This window comes from Urocitellus parryii, unplaced genomic scaffold (genome assembly GCF_045843805.1).
Source record: "Urocitellus parryii isolate mUroPar1 unplaced genomic scaffold, mUroPar1.hap1 Scaffold_43, whole genome shotgun sequence".
Lineage (NCBI taxonomy): Eukaryota > Metazoa > Chordata > Mammalia > Rodentia > Sciuridae > Urocitellus > Urocitellus parryii.
In genome coordinates, this window is record NW_027553833.1 from 288,964 (window position 1) to 309,578 (window position 20,615).

The 20,615-nt window shown below is 40.8% G+C and overlaps 1 protein-coding gene across 3 annotated transcripts in view; it reads left to right on the forward strand.

Moving 5' to 3' along the window:
* LOC144252441 (flavin-containing monooxygenase 5-like) overlaps positions 1-20,615 on the forward strand; it is a 64,299-nt gene that overhangs the window by 8,751 nt on the left and 34,933 nt on the right. For 2 of the 3 annotated variants that reach the window (XM_077794761.1, XM_077794762.1), the window contains exons 5-7: positions 2,431-2,515; positions 9,425-9,616; positions 13,397-13,469. In XM_077794761.1, coding sequence (XP_077650887.1) covers positions 2,431-2,515; positions 9,425-9,616; positions 13,397-13,469 — 350 coding nt within the window. Of the gene's footprint in view, positions 1-2,430; positions 2,516-9,424; positions 9,617-13,396; positions 13,470-15,914; positions 16,261-20,615 lie in introns of those variants that run through there. The other variant, XM_077794760.1, reaches the window with a different exon arrangement.

Consider the following 20,615-nt stretch of genomic DNA (forward strand, 5'->3'; position numbering starts at 1 on the left):
GCGCAGTCTGGCCCGTGGAGTCAAGAGACCAAGAAGGTCACCCCTTCCTAGAGGCCACAGCTCCTCCCAACAGTGGATGCTCAGGCTCCACCAGGTAGGTGGAACCAACTGCAGCTGCACAGCAGCTCCTGTGAGAGACCAGGCCCTGCCCATGGCGCGCCCCTTACCTAGGAAGCCTTGTCCAAGAGGCACAGACAGCTTGGGTCAGCAGGAGGCTTGTGAGTGGGCTCCAGGTGAGGCCCCTGTTCCTCACAAACAAGTTCAAGGCCTGGGAGCTCTTTGGGAGAAAGAGAAGAAGGAACCAGGGAAGGAGCTAGAGCCAGCCACCTGGGAGTTGGGCCTTTTCCATCCCTGTGCCTCCGCTGCCCCACCCTCCTGCCTTCCCCAGGGAAGGGTGGTCCAGGAAACTGTCAGCACTACCAGCCAGACACAAGTGTCTTGGCCTGGAGTCTAGCCAGAGGGAATGGAGATGGCACTCCCAGTCAGGATGTGCGGGACAGGGGGAGAAGTCCAGGCCCACGCAGAGGCAGCGTCCCCACTCCCATTGCCCCTCCACAGTGTCAAGGCCAAGGGGAGATGGGCAGCTGCACTCCCAAGACCAGGGGAGCCTCGGGCTTGCTTCTATGTGGGCACATGGATGTGGGGTTTGGAGGTGGGAATCTATTTTTTGTATTATGTTTCGTGCTACTGTAGTTTTGTGTGGCACTATTGTAATTAAAATAAAGTACTTGTATCGAGAGCCACTTGTGTCTGAGTGTCCTTCCAGGGTGCTGTGCATCCTTTGGAACCACAAGAAAGCCCCAGCCAGCCCAGAGCGGCCCACCCTAGCCTCACTAGGAAGAGGCTTTGGACCCTGAGGAACAGCTGGAGCTTCCTCCTGCCTGCACCCACCCAGCCGGCACCCCCCCCCAGCCAGCCGGGCTTCATGGACAGGCTTGTGTGCACCCCCTACCCGTGAGAATGATGCATCTCATGGCCTGGGCCCAAGGGGCTCCCTGGTCAACGTCATCTTTCCATTATCTCAGAGCAAAAGAGTTTCTGGATCTCCGATGCTTGGGCAGGGCAGGCAGGAAATTCAAAGAGGTCCGAAAAACAGCCTCCCCTGGCTTTTACATGCGTTCTTCCTGCTGCCTAGAATGTTCTGACTTCCCCACCTGGTGAACTCCTACCATCTTTCAGTGCTCCACTCACCATCACCTCCTCTAGGAAGCTTCAGGTCTGCATGGGGGTGCTCACACAGGCTTTCCTCTCCTTCCAGAGGGTATTAGTTTACTAGGACTGTTGTAACTAGGTACCACAAACACGGTGGCCTACACGACAATTGAGGTGTTGGCCTCCCAAGTCTCTGGGGTGTGGGTCACCAAGCCCAGCCTGACTCTACCTGTCTTTAAAAGGAGTAGGTCATTTCTCTGTTTCTCTGTCTATAAGACCTACAATGTACTCTCTCTTCTTCTGTCTTGGTAACCATCAGGTATGGGCGACAGTGAGGATGCCAGAGACAGTGATATGCTTTGAGCTCAGATTGTCCCCATGAGGTGCGAAGGGGCCTGCGAGGCCCATAGGCCCCAGTGTCTCTCTTCAGGGCAGCTGGGAGAGCCCCCTCCCCTCCACCTCTTGTCCTCAGGAGAGCAGCCTGTTAAAAGAGCAGGTCCCTCTCTGTCACTGGCTCCCACCTCTTGTGTTTGACCCTGTTGTGTCCTGTTTTGTCTGGGGCAGTGCCGGGATTAACCAGGCCTCAGGCTGCAAGTGCCCCACTGAGCCACACCCCAGGCCTCCAGCTTCTTTCTGGAGCCCAAACAGGCCAAGCCCTTTCCTACTGAGGCTCTGGGTCCCTTTTGTCCTTCAGGCTGGAATGTTCTCTGCACAGAGGGCACACCCCTCCCCAGCAGGATGGATGCGTGAATTCTGTTTAGACCTGCCATGAGTCACATGCCTATTGGAGTGCAGCCATGTGCAAGAGTTCTCACCCGCCTCCCCTGGAGCTCACAGTCTGTGGGACAGAGAATTTCTCAGCCCTGATGCTCAGAGGAGGTGTCATTCGGGGACACTGGGTTGCAGGGCAGGAAGTGGCTGAGCTGGGTTCTGAACCCAGGCCGCCCACTTGGAAAATGTGAGAAGCCGCTAGAAACAGAATGCCCCAGGGATGCCACGTGTGCAGAACACGCATGTGCGTACACACACACACACACACACACACACACACACATGAAGGCACAGGATGGAGGAGCTGGCTGCTGCCCACCCTTTTCCCAAGAAGGGAGCTTTTAGCCACCCTTCCCCCAGCCCTGGGCCTGCAGATGCCCTCCCTCCAGACAGGCCACCTCCCAGGGACTAAGGACAGGCTCCTTCCTCCCCCTGCTGGGGTCCCAGTGCCCCTTGCCGTCCCCATCTTCCTAGACCCTCACCCAACCTTGTTCTCCCCCCAAACAGGACTTGAAACCCCAGCCTGGCCCTTCAGACTTCACCCGACACATGTGGAAACACACAGGATGTAACTTGGGAACAGCTGGAAAAAGTAAGCAATCTGTAACAATCGTGTAAGCAGAAGGGCCTGCAGAGGCCTCTGAAAGGGTGAGGGAGCAGGGGGTTAGGACAGACTTTAAACTTGTAAAGAGTTTGGCCCACTGAAGAGCCCAACCAGAACTTGAAAAATCTCAGAAGAGAAAACTGAGAAACTTTACCAAATACCGTCAGAGAATGCCCTTGAGCACCCTGCCGGTGGGCGGAAAAGTCCAGTGTAACATTCAATGCCAGCTCTCCCCAAATTAATGTGTGATTTCAACATACTCTCAGCCAAAACCCCAAGATCATTTTGCATAGAATTTGCCGAGCTGCTTCACATGAAAGGGAAAAAGCACAATCAGGACAATTCTGAAAAAAAAAATTGAAACAACGAAGGAGCTATATTCCATATGTAAATATTTATAAAGCAATGGTAAATGAGAGCTGCTGTAGGTTAGGAACAGGTACCAAACTGGAATAGAACAGAAGCCAGAGACAACCCTGCACATATATAGGAATTAGTGGAAGATAGAGGAAGCACTTCGTGAGTGGAGAAATGAACCATTTAATAAATGGTGTTGGGGGATCCATTTGAGAAAAACTGAATTTAGATGGAATTCCTTCCTACTGTGTACATCAGTAAGTTCTCTATGCATTAGAAACCTAAACAGACTAAAATTATAAATGTATTAGATAAAATATAACAATCTGTTTATAACTTTGGATTAGCAAAGCCACCTTTTTTTAGCATTTATTTTTACTGTAATTGGACACACAATACCTGTATTTCTTTTTCTTTTTTTAATTAAAATACCTTTATTTTTAATTTTTTTTAATTTTTATATGGTGCTGAGAATTGAACCCGGGCCTTGCACATGCTAGGCGAGTGCTCCACCCCTGAGCCACAACACCAGTTCCCCTTTATTTCTTTCATGTGGTGCTGAGGATGGAACCCAGAGCCTCACATGAGCTAGGCAAGCGCTGTACCACTGAGCCACAACCTCATACCAGCAAAGCCACCTTTTAAAAACCACAAAAAGATTAGAAGATAAACACATTTGGCAATACCGAAATTTCATTCTTTTATAAACCAAGGTACCACAGGGAACGGGGTGCAGCTCAGTGGTAGAGCACCTGCCTAGCATGCTGAAGGTGCTGGATTCAACCCCCAGAATCACCAAAAAAAGAAAGAAAAAGAGAAATCGAGAAATAAGTGAGAAATAAAAAATTTTCCCCTATCCTCTGAGCACCATTCACAAAGGAGGGCAGCTTAAAATGGGAATTCTCCTCAAGAAATGGGCTGGGAGAGGGCCAATCACAGTCCCCAAAACACAGGTACAGACAGGGAGGTGGACCCGGGGTGTGGCTCAGTTCTAGAATGCTTGCCTAGCATTCTGGAAGAATGCAAGTTCAAAGCCAGCCTCAGCAATTTAGCACTAAACAACTCAGTAAGACCCTGTCTCTAATAAAATACAAAACAGGACTGGGGATGTGGCTCAGTGGTCGAGTGCCCCTGAGTTCAATCCCTAGTACCCAAAAGAAAAAAAAAATTAAACTTAATAATAATTTAATTATTTACATGCTCATTTAAATGTGTTCCATATACATGTGTTCAATTTTTTATGATTCGAAACAGACTGATTTTTCAGAAATTCTTTTTAATTTTAAATTATCTTTACATCTAGAATCAAGTGAAACTATTTTAAATACTGGACTTAGTTTTCTTCCATACTATGGGGCTTCATGAAGCAAGAAGTTAATCTAGTTAAAATAAGTAAATAGTAAAAAATAGTAAAAAGAGTAGTTTGCTGGTCTGGCACAGTGGCACAAGCCTATCATCCCAGCAATTTGGGAGGCTGAGCCAGGAGGATAGCAGGTTCAAGGCCAGCCTGGGCAAGTTAGTGAGACCCTGTCTCAAAATAAAAAATAAAAAGAGGGCTGGGGATGTGGCTCAAGCGGTAGCGCACTCCCCTGGCATGGGTGCGGCCCAGGTTCTATCCTCAGCACCACATACAAACAGAGATGTTGTGTCCGCCGAAAAACTAAAAAATAAATATTAAAAAAAAACCTCAGGTGGCACAAAGCCTGTATCATTTATTTTAATAAATAAATAAATAAATTATAAATAAAAAGAGCTGGGGATGTGGCTCAGTGGTAAAGCACCGCTAGGATCCATCTACAGTACACATTTTAAAAAAATAGTATTTTTGCTAGTAATTTTTCTTTTTTAAGCAGGGATTGAACCCACGGTTTCATGCATGCCAGGCAAGCACTGTTCCACAAAGCAACATCCACATCCCTCTTATTAAATTTTTGATTGCACAAAAAAGATAAGGATTAAAACTTGTCATGTGGGGCTAGGATTGTGTCTCAGAGGTAGAGCGCCCGCTTTGCACCGGCAGGACCAGGGTTCGATTCTCAGCACCACATTAAATAAATAAATAAATAAATAAAGGCATTGTGTTGTGTCCATCTTAAAAAAAAAAAAAAAAAAAAAAAAAAAAAAAAAAAAAAAAAAAAAAAAAAAAAAACTTGTCATGCCATTGATGAGAATGCAACACTGACAGGAACAAAATATTCAGGGTGTGGAGATAAGGCAGCCATGTTTGTGAGAAAGCCCTGGGAAAACAGCAAAATCACATCTGCATAGGGGGGTGACCCTCACAGCACTAATGCAAACTGAAGAGATTTAATTGCTGAGTTCTAGCTTTTTGCTTTACGTATTAAAGAGAAAATTTGGGAGTCAAAATTTGCAAGTGGATCTATTGATCTCAGTGCATAAGGAAATTTTGGTATGACCCTTGTGGTAGGATGATTTTGTGAAAGCATCCCTTTCTTGTCAGGTTGATTTCATACACGATTATATTGACTAACCATTTTTCTTATGTTTTTCTTATAAGCCAGATTTATAAATATATTGTTTGCTTAAAATAAGTGGTAGAGTGCTTGCCTAGTATGTGTGAGGCATCGATGGAAAAGCTAAAATAAATATGACAGCCATTAAGCATTTATTCAGTGTTAATGGTATGCCACACTTTTCTATAAAAATCATCACAGCGGTCTTGGGATAGATGTGTTGTAACTATCTCATCGATAGGGAACCTTTTAATCAAGGCTATAAGCTTCACCTTAATCATGTGGATCCCAAGACCATGTAGGTAGTTTCACTGTGACAGGTAAAAGCACCTAACTCTGATAGTGCTGAAGGTTCCTCTCTATGAGGATATATGTGTGAAGTAAAGAATCACACTTTGTAGACAGGCGTCTTTTTACATGAGAGCTTAGATAAAGACTATGAAACAATATACTTATTTACCGTAAAAACTTATTTACCAGAAACTTCTTCCAGGGTTGTGTAAAGTTGAAAATGTCCTGATACCTCTGCCAGGTAACTGAATATCAGCCTTAATCCATTCTGAATATGTACATTTAGCCAGGAAAGAACAAAGAAGTACTGAACAATCTCCTGTAGTTCTACTAGCAATCTTTATTTTCTCCTATTCAATAATCAATAGAACATCTCTTAACAGGATTTATAATTGGTCAGATGTGCATTGAAACGTCAGTTTGCCTGTTAATAGCTATATGATCTTCGGCAAATTTTTCATCTTCCTGATGTCCCTCACCCATAAAATGAGGATGATATTGGCTTCCTCAAGGGGTTGTTGTGTTAACATTGTAAAATGGTTAGTCAGAAGACAGACAAGAGAACATGACAGAGAGATGCACAGATGTAGTGGGAGAAGAGGGTGGGCTCTCGTACAGAGGAGGGCATGTGAAAGCCTCCTGTGTACTGACTCTATGTGACTTTTCTCTCCAGCCTTTTATTTTTGAAAATGTTCACATCTACAGAAAAGTCATATCTTTTACCTAGATTCACCTGTCATTGAGTTTGCTATATTTGCTTTTTATCTCTTCCCTCATGGAAGATAGATCCAAACAATATGTAGTATATACACATACTTAAGGACATATCTTTTTTTCTGAAAGTAAGTAAAAATCATTAAAACATACCCAAGAAAAGGGTATTCCCCTACATGCCATAATACAATGATCACATTTGGGAAATTTAACATTGATAAAATAATTTTCTAAAATGTTGGCATATTCAAATTTCTACATATATCCCAATAATATTTTCTTTTTTAATTTTTAATTGAACCCAGGGTCACTTTATCACTGAGTTTTTCCCAGCCCTTTTTATTATTATTATTATTATTATTATTATTATTATTATTATTATTTTGATACAGGGTCTCACTAAGTTGCCTAGGGCCTTGCTAAATTGCTGAGGCTGGCCTAGATCTTGAAATCCTCCTGTCTCAGCCTCCCAAGGGATTACAGGTGTACATCACTGCAACCAACCTAATAGTCTTCTTTATAATAAGTTTTTTTCTATTCTAAAAAATGTTAATCACATCATTTCATTAGTTGTCATGTCTTTTTTAATCTGAAATACTAATTCTCTATTCCCTTTTTTTTTGCATACTAGGAATTGAACCCAGGAGTGCTTTACTATTCAGCTACATCCCTAATTCTTTTAATTTTTTTGAGACAGGTCTCAGTAAGTTGCTGAGGCGTCCTCTAACTTGTGGCCCTTCTGCCTCAGCCTCTAGAGTCACTGGGATTATAGACATGCACCACCATGCCTGGCCATTCATTTTTTTTAAACATGGACTTTTATTCTCCTTCTCCTCTTTCTCCTCCTTTCTTCCTCCTCCTCTCCTCTCCCTATTTCCTCTTCCTCCTCCTCTTTCTTCTTTCTAAGGCATGGTTTTTGTAGACTATCTCTAAATTTTGAGTTGCATTGTATCTTGGCATATATACTACATTAAGGGATGTTATCTTCTTGGAGAATCCCATCAGGACCCACATGATGTCAGTTTATTTCATATTAATGATGCTAAATTTGATTGTGGGTAAAAAGTGGCATGTACCAGGTTTCTCCAGTACAAAGATAGTTTTCCCCTTGAAATTAATTAGTGGGATGGTACCTGGACACCGTGTTCCCCAACAACTTTTCATTGAATTATTTAAGCATGAATATGTTTTGTAGTTGCAAAACAAATTGAGGTTTTATTGAATAATAAAAGGTAGGCAAATCGGGTCAGCATGTAGCATTCTAATTGTAATATGTTAGAATAGCAAAAGGCACATTATGCCCCAAGACCTGCATATAGCCTGGTATAGCTAGACTATATGGCAAAGCTAGAAGAGTAGTTGAATACATCTCTAGGTCTATCAGGCATGAAACCTTTTGTATGCTCTGCTAAATAAAAAGTATAGGGGGCTGAGGATTTAGCTCGGTGGCAGAGTGCTTGCCTAGAATGCACGAGGCCCTGAGTTCGGCCCTCAGCCCTGGCAGGGGGAAAACCAAAAAGTTTGGAATGAAGACAGCAAATCCATTCAAGTGAATGACTTGTTAAATTTAAGCAAGCGAGTGGTGTAATAATAAGTCTATAATAATTCTATTTTAGAATGACCAGGCATGTGTCACTGCAACTGACCCAACAATATTCTTTATACCTTTTTTTTTCTTTTCTAAATCAAGGATCCTAAAATCATGTTTATTTGCCCTTCTTATTGTAAGGCAAATGGTATAGAGGGGAGATGGGGGAGCCCTAAAGACAACTGTGTTGTTCAGGTGAGACAGTTAGTAGACAAAACTATTCTAGGCAGACTTCTTTTTTAAGAGAGGAAGAACACAGGCTTGGTGAGCAGACAGGAGACAATTCTGTGGCTTAGGCAACTGTGTGGATGGAGGCGCGCTAGTGAAAAGCAGTAGGTTAGAGAGAAAGATGAAGCCATGCGGCTGGAATGCAGAATACCGTCTTCCTGAAGGTTCAAATCCAAGCAAATTGACTTCCACAGCTCGGGTGTAGTTGGGTGTAGTCGTAAGACACATGACACTCCTGAGGCTAGGCCAGGAAGATGTGGGGAGAGGGGTCTCGGAGCCTGCTGACCCAAGGTTCAGGAATCAAGACTTGTTTTTACAGACCCAAGATACTGGAAACCTGACTTATTTATTTTGATACCCTTATTCCATGCCGTCTCTAGGTCCAAAGTATCCCAAGAGAGTATAGAAAACTATTTTTACAGAAATTCTAAAATCCTAGGCTGTAGAACATTGGTCAAGTCACTTATCTTCTCTAGACCTCAGTTTCTTCATCTATACAACCTGGATAATGACACCTACCCTTCATAGAGATTATGTGACTGCCAAATAACTTAATGCATGGAAATGTAATTTGAACTCTAACTTGCTGTACATGTGTAATTTATTCCACAGTTTGGAAAATGAAAGTCTAAGTCTACCTCTTTGGAATTAGAAATGGATCAGGACATTAATAGTCAAGTTTTGTCAGACTGATTGATATGTGGACAGGAACGACTGTCCTGTGGCCTTGTGACACCACGGAGCATTACTATCACATGAACAACCACATATGCACTCCTCCAAAAAACTCTTATCCTTCACTTCTCCAATACCTTCCCCTTCAGTGACTTGCAGGGTCCAGCCCATTCAGCCTTGAGCCCTGAAAAGCTGATATAAAGTAAAACTGGTGTAAAGTGGGACTTTCCAAATTTCATGGGTAAACCGAGGGGACACCGTTGACATATTATTGTCTAACCACCTCCACCAAAGTAAAAATTTACTTACAGGGTTTATTTCTCTCTCCCCTTCTTTGCCTCTCTCGGTCCCTCTCATTTCTCCTTCTCTTAATCTTCATGGCCACTCACAGAGCTCTGAGCCAGCATCCAACAGTAAATGACGATCTGCCCAATCGCATAATCTCTGGTTTGGTGAAGGTGAAGGGAAACGTGAAGGTGAAGGGAAACGTGAAGGAATTCTCAGAGACAGCTGCCATATTTGAGGATGGCTCTAGGGAGGATGACATTGATGCTGTTATCTTTGCCACAGGCTACAGCTTTGCCTTTCCTTTTCTGGAAGATTCTATCAAAGTGGTCAAAAATATGATATCCCTATATAAAAAGGTCTTCCCTCCCAACCTAGAAAAGCCAACTCTTGCAATCAGAGGCTTGATTCAGCCCTTAGGAGCCATTATGCCGATTGCAGAGCTCCAAGGACGCTGGGCCTCTCAAGTATTTAAAGGTAAGTGACAATAAAAATTCACTCCTTAATTACTTGGTGATGTTTGACTATGTTTCTGTGCTTGCTTTTAAATAGCAGTATGTTTGACCAAAATCTTGAGGGTTGCATAATATCTGGCACAAACTTAGTACCAGAAAACTTATTTTTAAGTGAATCTAAGTAGTAATATAACCATGGACATACCTTAGAATCACCTGGGTATTTCCCAGTTTAGGCATGCTTTGATCTCATTCATGGTGATACTTATTCAGTAAATCTGGGAGGGGCAGGCACAAAATTGTTCCCCAGAAGATTCCAGTGTGTACTTCAGATTACAATCCACTCATCTGAATTTTAGGCAACTGGTATGTATTTGTGAAGTAAAAGAATTTCATCTTTCATTACAGAGAATGTCAAATATAGAAATGGTGCGACTTAATTCATACAATAAGTTAACACCTGGTAGGAGATAATCCAGAATATAAAATATTCAACTTTCAAATCCTCACATCCCTACTATTCTGCGTCCCTGCATGTCCCCCCTTAGAGTTTTGACCAGGAGCACCTGAGGGAAAACAACTTTGAGCTTTGGGATAGTAGGCTCAGTAGGAGCCAGCGGGTGAGGAGGGTTCCAAAAGGCTTCATTCAATCCAGCACCATCTCAGAACCTCGTGACAGTTCTCTAAATGGTCAGACTACCACCTAAAGACATTATAGAGTTAACCTGGAATTCACTGAATAAGGAGAGAGAAAATGGTTTAAGGAACGTGAAAACATATCATTTGAAATACAAATGAAGTTACTGGAGAAGTTTAGGCTAAAGAAGTTAAGATCTGGGGGAGATCTAAGAGTTCCCTTCAAATATTTGAAGGGATACATATGGGATAAGAATTAGACTTACTTACTAGAGCAAAGAGTCAAACTAGAACCAAGGAATGAAATCTTGAAGGTTGCATAATATCAGCTTAACATTAAAAAAAAAAAAGACAAGACTTTTTTTTTTGGTCCATATAAAGGGAGCATGATTTGAAGGAGGGAGATAAGAAATCTGATACAATATGTGTCTAAACAAGGTAACACTGAAATCTAATAAATTCAAAGAGAACTTCATCACAGAATGTTGTAAATATCTGTATCTGCCCATCAAATTTAATAGTTCATGAACTGACTGCCTCTAACCACCAAGAAATAGACCTCCGCCTCCTCCTCCTCCATACAGTTTCAGCTAATAACTGCAGACTGGTGGCTGTACCCTGTAAGAAGTCATTGGAAATCAGCTTTCAAATGTACTTCTTGAGCATCCTAAAGACCTGTGATTAATTTCAAAGGAAACATTCCCATGCTTCCTTGTTGATTTGTAAGTCATAATTCCCATAAATTAAGAAAACACATTAAAAAAACATAGTAGGCTCTGAGTGTTGAATTTCTGACTTCTGTGTTTCAGAGGCGTATCAGGTGTGCACAGAAAAGGGCCACCAGAATGGCAGAGAACATGACACCTGTTATAGTAGGACCCCGTGCTGGTCAGCCTGATAATGAGAAGACTTAAAGTAGTCATGACAGGTGCTTTTCACATTTTAACTTAGTTGTGTGGCTCCAGAAGGAAGAACTAGTTCCAATGATAAAAGTTGCATAGAAGTATATTTGGGGGTCAGTTCAAAAAATAATGTTCCAACAACCACATCAGTCAGTTATATCATCTCCTTAGCAGGTAGTGAGATCTCTAAGGCCAGAGATCTTTTTTTCTTTTAAAATACATGACAGCGGAATGCATCACAATTCTTATTACACATATAGAACAATATTTCATATCTCTGTATATAAAGTATGTTCACAGCAATTCATGTCTTCATACATGTACTTTGGATAATGATGTCTATCACATTCCACTGTCCTTGCTAATCCCCTGTCCCCTCCCTTCCCCTCCCATCCCTCTGCCCTGTCTAAAGTTTGTCTGTTCCTCCCATGCTCCCTCTCCCTACCCCACTATGAATCAGCCTCATTATATCAGAGAAAACATTTGGCATTTGTGTTTTTGGGATTGGCTAACTTCACTTAGCATTATCTTCTCCAATTGCATCCATTTACCTGCAAATGCCATAATTTTATTCTCTTTTATTTCTGAGTAATATTCCATTGTGTGTATGTGCCACATTTTTTAATCCATTCATTCACTGAAGGTCTTCTAGGTTGGCTCCACAGTTTAGCTATTGTGAATTGTGCTGCTATAAACATCGATGTGGTTATGTCCCTGTAGTATGCTGTTTTTAAGTCCTTTGAGTATAAAATGAGGAGTGGGATAGCTGGTTCAAATGGTGGTTCCATTCCAAGTTTTCCAAGGAATTTCATACTGCTTTATATACTGGCTGCACCAATTTGCAGTCCACCAGCAGTGTGTGAGTGTGCCTTTTCTCCCACATCCTTGCCAACACTTATTGTGCTTGTCTTCATAATAGCTGCAAGGCCAGATACTTTTAAGGAAGAATTAGATGACCACTTGATATTGTATTGTAAAGAGAAGGATTGTACTAAGACACATTCCCATTCTGAAATTCTATATTCCAGAATTTTATAGAGTAACATTTTAGAATTGTGGCTCAATTTTGTACATGGCACAGTGCCTACATATCTGGTTGGGCATAAGGCTATATATCTGGGCAAAAGGCTAATTGTTTGAGCTAGAGTTGTTTATATGGACTTAAATGTGATTCTGCCTTTGTCTAGTCATGTCCTTGGTTTTAAATCATAGTACAGAAACTGTTTTATATTAATACTTAAATTTTATTTGTCAAGATTGGGTATATGAGTTCCTTTGGCCTTACCTCCCCCGCACACACAGACACACAAAACTCTTATCAAATAAAAGAGGTTATAAGGTGAAGGTTATTTTCCATAGGATTTTAGCATAAAATGTGATTAGAGTTTATGTTTACTTCCTTTATTCTCTCTTGTATAAAATACCTTTGTTATTAAGATACCTGTGCAGGTGTTCCTCTAGACCCCTCCCTTTTTTGAGTTGGGGTTTTACTATATCACTCAAGCTGATTGAACTTTTAGATCCACGTTATCCTCCAATTTCAGCCTCCCAAGTGCTGGAATTACAGGCATGCATCACTACACCTGACTTGCCTTTTGACCTTGTACCTCACTTTTCATTTGCTTTTAAGGCCATTTGTCATTTCCTTGTGTCCAAATTTAATTTACCAATTCAAAGACTATGTTAGGGAGGAGGCAGGTATTTGTTGGAAGGCAGAGTACAGTAAATATGTTCCAAAGACAAAACAGAATAAACTACATGTACTGATACCGGTGAATATTCCTTAGGACTAGAGGTATTTTGAACTTAATATATTTTTAGATTTTTGGAATATCTGCATATACATAATGACCTATCTTGGAGATGAAACCCAAGTATAAAAAGGAAATTCACTTAGTTTTTATATACACCTTACACAATACAGCCAGAGGGTAATTTTATACAATAAAATTGTGCCTGTGTTTTGATATGACCTATCATGAGGTCATGTGTAGAATTTTCTACTTGGGGCATTTTGTCCATGTTCAAAGAGTGTTGAACATGGACAAAATGTTGGAGCATTTAAGATATCTGTTTTTGTGATGAGGTATGCTCAACTTATATTTTGGTCATGGCAAGATCAAATGATCAAGCAAACTGTTATCTCTTTGAGTATAGAAAATCATCCTATATTTCTTTGAATTCTCCATAGCACAGTAATTGTTAATAGGATCATTGTTTCTATTGAGGTAATTTACACTTAAATTTAAAATTTTTCTCTTTAGGGCTAAAGAAATTGCCCTCACAAAGTGAAATGATGGCAGATATATCTAGGACTCAAGAGGAAATGGCAAAAAGGTAAGAAATTCTCCCAAGAAGATGTATGTAACTTTTTCTACTTATTCTTGATAAGAACAATATTATCCTACATTTAGTTTCATCTTGTTAATTTGAGAATCCTGGTTATATTGTGATAGGAGGGGAATGATAGTGGTGACAACAGAATGGGGAAATAGCACTAGCAGTTTAATGTGGATGGGAAAGGAGAGAAAACTCAAGGAAGTGTATAAAGGCGCTATAAAGGCTATGTTTAGGACTTAAAAGTCAGGAAAAAGCTCCTTGAGAAAACAATCAGGTATGTTATTTGGGGGAGGGTTACTTGAAGTATTAACAGGTCTGCAAAGGAAGGAGGGGTGTGGTGAATCAATGGTGATTTCAAGTTCTAAGTAGACTTACAGACCTGACGTGGCTGCTTTGCTGGCTGTCATCAGGTGCACCGCACACGCAGGTCACAGTATGATCTGGTAAAGCAGTAACATCCCCTGGCTGCTTTGCTTCTGTGGATACAATGATGTGGCAGTCTGGATCTCAGAACTTGAGCTCAAATCCCAGGTTGTTTTTATGTGGAAATCGATTGTTGCAGGCCCCAAATGGTGGTTTCAGCCACTGACTATAAAGCATGGCTCTGGCCTGTCTTGGAGGAGAGAAGGTGACTTTTCATTCCATCTTCTTGTCCTTACCGGTGCTCTCCTATTTTCCTCCCCTTTCATTGTTGCACGTCTATGGCAAAGTTCCTACATCCTCTGCTCTAGGCCTCTCCTCTGCTTCCCCGAGTCCCTGTGTTCCCAACTTCCTCCTTACTCTCCACATCATTCCCCTGAAGGTCATCCATGACCAGGTGTCTTGCTCTCACTCCTGAGCTGGCACTTCTAAGCATCTTCCCTTCCTGAAGGCTTTCTTTCCCTTCTTTTCTGGCACCAAACTCTCTTATTTGGACTTTCCTGCTCTCTTTCTTTTCACTTAAGCTTGTCCAACCACCTTCTGATTGTGAGTAGTCCCCCAGGACATAGTCTGAACTTTCCTGAGGGTTGACAGTTTGCTCACATTCAGCATTTCATGGGCATGGGGTCTATTTAATCCTCTTAACCATCCCACAGGCTATGAAACCTCATGAAAACTCCAATACTTGACCTACTATTATAAGATATGTAAATGCACATGTGCTGACGCCCGAGTTAATATAATCTCCAGGAAGGAGAGCTCTCAGGTTCTTTCCTATTTCATCTCCTCAAAATTCCAGCTCCATTTTGATAAGGTACTACTTGACCACCTATCAGTTCCTCCAGAATTCCACCTCAAGAATTCTACCAAAAATTCATTTTCTAATCCTTGTTTCCTGTCTTGGTTTTTTGATTCCTCAATTAGCTTAAAGACTTTCCTCTTATTTGCTTTGTGTTCCATTTTTCTTTCTTTTCATTATAGAAAATAAAAAGTGAAAGTCTCCTAGTCACACTTCTTCCACATATTTTACTGTCAACTATTTTTTCACTAAGAAGTCTTTTTATCTCTCCAAATCTGCACTTGGTACCATCACTCCATCTGGCTCCACTGGGAGGGCCACTTCTTCTTGTGAGATAAGTCACCCTCCCTGGTCCTTTCAGGATCCAAATTAACATTTTCGCTGGGAAGCCCTGATCTGTGGACAACCCCTACCCATCTCACCACCCTGGCCTCACAAAATAGAGAACCCCATGCTTGAGGATTTGGGGTGAACTCCCTCCTTCTCGTCAGAGTCCTCTGTGTCTGGAGTGCTGTGGTCCATTCTTGTTTTCTGCTGACTTAGGCAACAACCACAGACGTTTATGCCCATTCCTGCTTTATTCCTTCACCTGGCTGTTTTCTCATCTATATCTTTCAAATCTTCAATGACCTATTATAGCCCTCTTTTTTTTAAGAATTTTTTGAAAATATTTATTTATTTTTTTTAGTTTTCGGCAGACACAACATCTTTGTTTGTATGTGGTGCTGAGGATCAAACCCGGGCCACACGCATGCCAGGCGAGTGTGCTACTGCTTGAACCACATCCCCAGCCCTGTAGCCCTTTTTTAACTACCCTTTTTAAAATTTCTATTTAACAGTCAAACCCACAATATTTAGCAAAACCCTTGTATGTTCTGTTATGTATACAACAATCTTATCTCTTCTGGTGTATTATCAGATCTCTAAGAATGGTGACAAATATCTTTTTTCACTATTTACTACAGTTTGTAGCCTAATTTAAAATCAATACAAGCTGAGGCTGTGGCTCAGTGGTACAGCACTTGCCAAGCATGTATGAGGCACTGGGTTCAAATCTCAGCACCACATATAAATAAATGAATAAAGGTTCATCAACAAGTAAAACAAATTTTTTTAAATCAGTACAATGTGCCCAGTATAAAATCAATACAATATGTATGTTGATTGATTGACTAGTTAATCGCCTTTTTGATAGGCCATGGCTTCTGTCTTCTCTGATTTAGGTACATGGAAAGCCAACGCCATACCATTCAGGGAGACTACATTGATAGCATGGAAGAGATTGCTGATTTGGTGGGAGTCAGGCCTAGTCTACTGTCTCTGGCCTTCACTGACTCCAAGCTAGCATTACAGTTACTTTTGGGACCTTGTACTCCAGCCCAGTTTCATCTACAGGGCCCTGGAAAGTGGGATGGGGCTCGAAAAACCATCCTTTCCACAGATTACCATATCAGGAAGCCCATGAAGACAAGGGTGATGGAGAAGAGTTATTCCGCAGCTTCGGCAGTGACTGTGGACAGGTTCATGCTGGCCGTCATTCTCTTTGTGGTGATCATGGCTTATTTTTAGATGTCCCATTGTCAGTGCCCTGGCTTCCGCTGGGAAGCTCCAGGTAGAGATGGCTTCCAGACCTAACAAAACTGAGCACTCTCACTCCCCTGTTGCTCAGAAACCTACCTTTATTTCTCTTTCAGAAGCATTGATCCTCTTTTCACCTTTTCCTACAATGAAATCCTGACTTCTCATTTGTGTTGGTTCATGCTCCTTCCTCTTGTAATCTGTCACTCTTTCCTTCCAATAATTCCTGGACTGTGAGCTCAGGCACTCTTTAGTCATCTTTATATGATGTCCTTAGCAGACATGTGGCCTTGTTGATCATCAAATATTATGGTGGGGATCCTAAATCAGCATCTAAAAAAATGGCTGACTTCAGGCTGAGGTTGTGGCTCAGTGGAACAGCGCTCACCTGGCACATGTGAGGCACTGGGTGCAATCCTCAGCACCAAATAAAAATAAATAAATAAAGGTCTCCGGTCCACCTACAACTAAAAAAAAAGTTTAAAAAATGACTGACTTCATGTAATTCTTCTGATAGGATTTGATTTTCTATTTAACAAGCTCAATTTTTGTTTTTAATGTTAAAACTATACATTTTCTGAGAGAGAAGAGAAATAGTCGTTTGTCTGTGATAGACATACAGATACATAAGACATCTTTTTTTACTCACTATCCTAATAACTGGTCATTTTTGCTCCTTACCCTAAGCAACATGTCTTTATTTTCTTAATAAAGAAGTTACTTTCAATTTTCTAAGCTCATAGGTTGTTTTAATAATTTAACATCTACCCATGGGTTCTACTTGGTTGAGAAAACTGGGATTTTTTTAAAGAAGCTGTCCTATCTATTTTGATCTCTTAGTTCCTAGATTGGATCTAATCAGATTTTTAGTTTAGGAAAAAAGTAGCTGCCAACTATGGTAGTGAAGTCTACAAGTGTAATGTGTTTTGTCTCCTCTTACTCTTTCTCCCATTTCTTCAAGTAGAATCTAGTAGTAAGAATTCAAAGAGGTTTTGTCTAAAATGTAGGAATATTCTAATACCACTTTTTCTTATGTAGTTCTGAAAAACAGAGCAAAGAAATAGAAAGCAGGAACTTGGGTTTACATCCCAGAGCTGCTGGCGATTCTGTCTTCTCATCTGCTGAAGTTTTGCTATTCTTGTTTCATGAGAAACTGTCACTGTCTAGCACCCTGAACTCCAGTGGGGAAAGGTACTGGAGTAACAGTCAAGGGTATAGTCACAAATAGCTGCTGTGCAATGGTTTTAAGTTTGGATTGCTGCCAATTTGTTAACTACAGGATAAATTTGAACAAGTAAAAGCACATCCAACTAATATAAATACACATAAGAGAATTAGAAATTTGAGAGTTAAAACTCCTTGATCACATAGCTATTTGGACAGCTGCCTATCATTTCACCTAATTTACTTTTCCGGAACTAGAGAACTGAAAGTTGGTATTATGTCTTTTCCTTCTCTAATCCTTAGGATTTAGGGGATTTGTTATCTATTAAAGTAGATCTAGTACTTTTAAAATCTTTTCTTAGTTATTGATATACCTTTATTTTATTTATTTATACACAGTGCTGAGAATCAAACCCAGTGCCTCACACATGCCAGGCAAGTGCATTACCACTGAGCCCCAGCCCCAGCCCCAGATCTAGAATTTTTTAATCTACAGATTATTCTTGTTCAAAAGTAAATTGAAGCTGGGCATAGTGGTACATGCCTATAATCCAGTGGCTAGGGAGGCTGAGACAGGAGGATCACGAGTTCAAAACCAGCCCAGCAACAGTAAGACACTAAGCAACTCAGTGAGAGCCTGTCTCTAAATAAAATACAAAATAGGGCTGGGGGTGGCTCAGTGGTTGAGTGACCCTGAGTTCAATCCCCTGTACCCAACCCCCCCCAAAAAAAAACAAGTAAATTGAAGGCTGTGGTTGTGGCTCAGTGGTGGAATGCTGTCTTAGGTGAATGAGGCCCTGGGTTCCATTCTCAACAGCACATTAAATTAAATAAATAAAATAAAGTTATTTTTTTAAAAGGTAAATTGAAGGTCTCTTGCTTCTTAAGTTTTCTCCTTTTATAATATAAACTTGCCTCTTTTAGGATGTAAATGTATTGAATTAATAATCCCCTAATTATCACTAATAACACCCCAGTTTCCTCTTTAAAGTGTGTATTTTTAAATTGATTTGATTCTCTCATTCTACATATAATATGTAAGGTAACCAAAAAAAAATCATCGCTTGAATTCTAAACCAAGCTGAATGCAAGATGTGAATAGGATATTGCACTCAAAACAACTCAAGATGCAAATCTTTAGTATTGATGAATATTTGCTAATATTCTATTTATATATTCTACTTATATATTTTGCTCTTTGTATTAAGATCATGTATATGTGTATATATATTTATATAAAAATTCTCCAATTATATTAAATCTGGTTACCAAATAAAAATGCATTCTTGTAATTCCAGAGAGTAAGGAAGTGCTCTCTGAATAAGCATGTGTCAAGGGGACACAGGAGCCATCAAATAGTGGACAAATTTGAGCAATAAAATAAATAACCTACTATTAGAACAAAAGACATAAAAAATCACAAGTCCATAGTGATATAAACAAATGATTGAATAAATTAATAAATGAGATGGAACAGAACTCTCCTCTACAAAAGAATTCCAAATAATTCATACAGACACTCTATTCTCAAGGAGACAGAGCACGACTGTCTAAGTGGGTGGTATAGATCGACTTCCTTTCAAAATTTACAGCATGGAAAGGGGGGAGAGTGACTGCAGTGGAAAAATTCAACAGGTACCACTTCAGCCAGGTGACCAAGGTCAACATCGACAGCCATAAGTCCTACTGACCATAGGTACCCTTGTGATAGGACGGAAAGGTCCCTTACCTCTGTGGCACTCACCCCTAAACCATAGCCCAGCTTAACCATGAGAAAAGTACCAACAATCTCAAGTTGAGAAAATTCTACATACTTCCTGACCACCTCAAAACTGTCAAGCTCATCAAAAACAAGACAGTTTTGAGCACAGTATAGAGGAGCCTAAGGAGGCCTGTCATCTAAATGGAATGGAGTGTTCTGGAATGAAGAGAGGGTAGTAAGTAAAACTTGGGGAGTAAGTAAAGTAGCATTATGGTCCATAATAACAAGTCAATGTTGGTTTCTGATTGTGACAAATGGACATAATAATTTGTCAACAGTAAGGAAAACCAGGTGAGTGTATTCAAGAACTCTAATATTTTTGCAAACTTTCTTAAATCAAAACTATTTCTGGGGCGCTGGGGTTGTAGCTCAGTAGTAGAGTGCTCACCTAGCATGTGCAAGGCTCTGAGTTCAATCCTGAGCACCACATAAAAATAAATAAAAACATTGTGTCCATCTACAACTAAAAAAAAATAGTTTTAAAAAATATTTATTTTTTAGTTGTAGTTGGACACAATACCTTTATTCAATTTATTTATTTTTATGTAGTGATGAGGATCAAACCCAGGGCCTCAAGCATGCCAGGCAAGTGCTCTACCACTGAGTTACAACCCTTGCCCCAAATCAAAAACTATTTTGGCAACTGAAAAGCATGGTGCCAAAAACAAAAATAAATTGACTTGTGCCCATTTACTGGTTGTGCAAACAGGCATGGTCATGAATACAAATGGGTAACTGAGAATGAAACATGGGGTGGATTGTTGTCCTTTATGAAAGGGGCTCCATACACCTTTCTTTTTTTTTTTCAGCATGGCTCTCAGTTTGTAAACCCATTTAGCTAATTGGGCACACCCTAGGTGGCCTTTCCGATTTCTTTCCCACACCTCACCTGTCCATGTGTCACTGACACCTTTCCTGCTGAACAATGAGGCCCGTCCACTCACCTCCAGGTTTGGACACTGACATTTATGGGGATGGAGGATGGAAGACTCTAACTAGCAGTCATCTAAACCCTTCTAAACAAGTAATTTGTCAACTACTATGTCCTCTCATTCTGCTTCCCCAAATTAGGAGAGGGTTTTACAAATGGGTGGATGGAAAGAAGAACAAATGGGAAAAAATAAATGAGTAAATAAAGAAATGTGCATATAAACATGGAGCATGAATGAGCACTTCTCTCAAGCTATCCATCTGCTTATGGTATCGAAGACCAGCATCTGGGCCCTTGTATGGAAGTATTATCTTAGATGACTTGTTAAAGAACTCCTGCTGAAAAACCTAGCCAAAGAAATTGTACTTAGGGAAGAGAACATAAGGAACAGGGACATATGTACTCCTCTGGATGTTATGATGCCATATCCAAGTGAATGTTAAAACCAATGGCCCTTCAGGATCTTCACAGAACTGTCACCCTAAACTG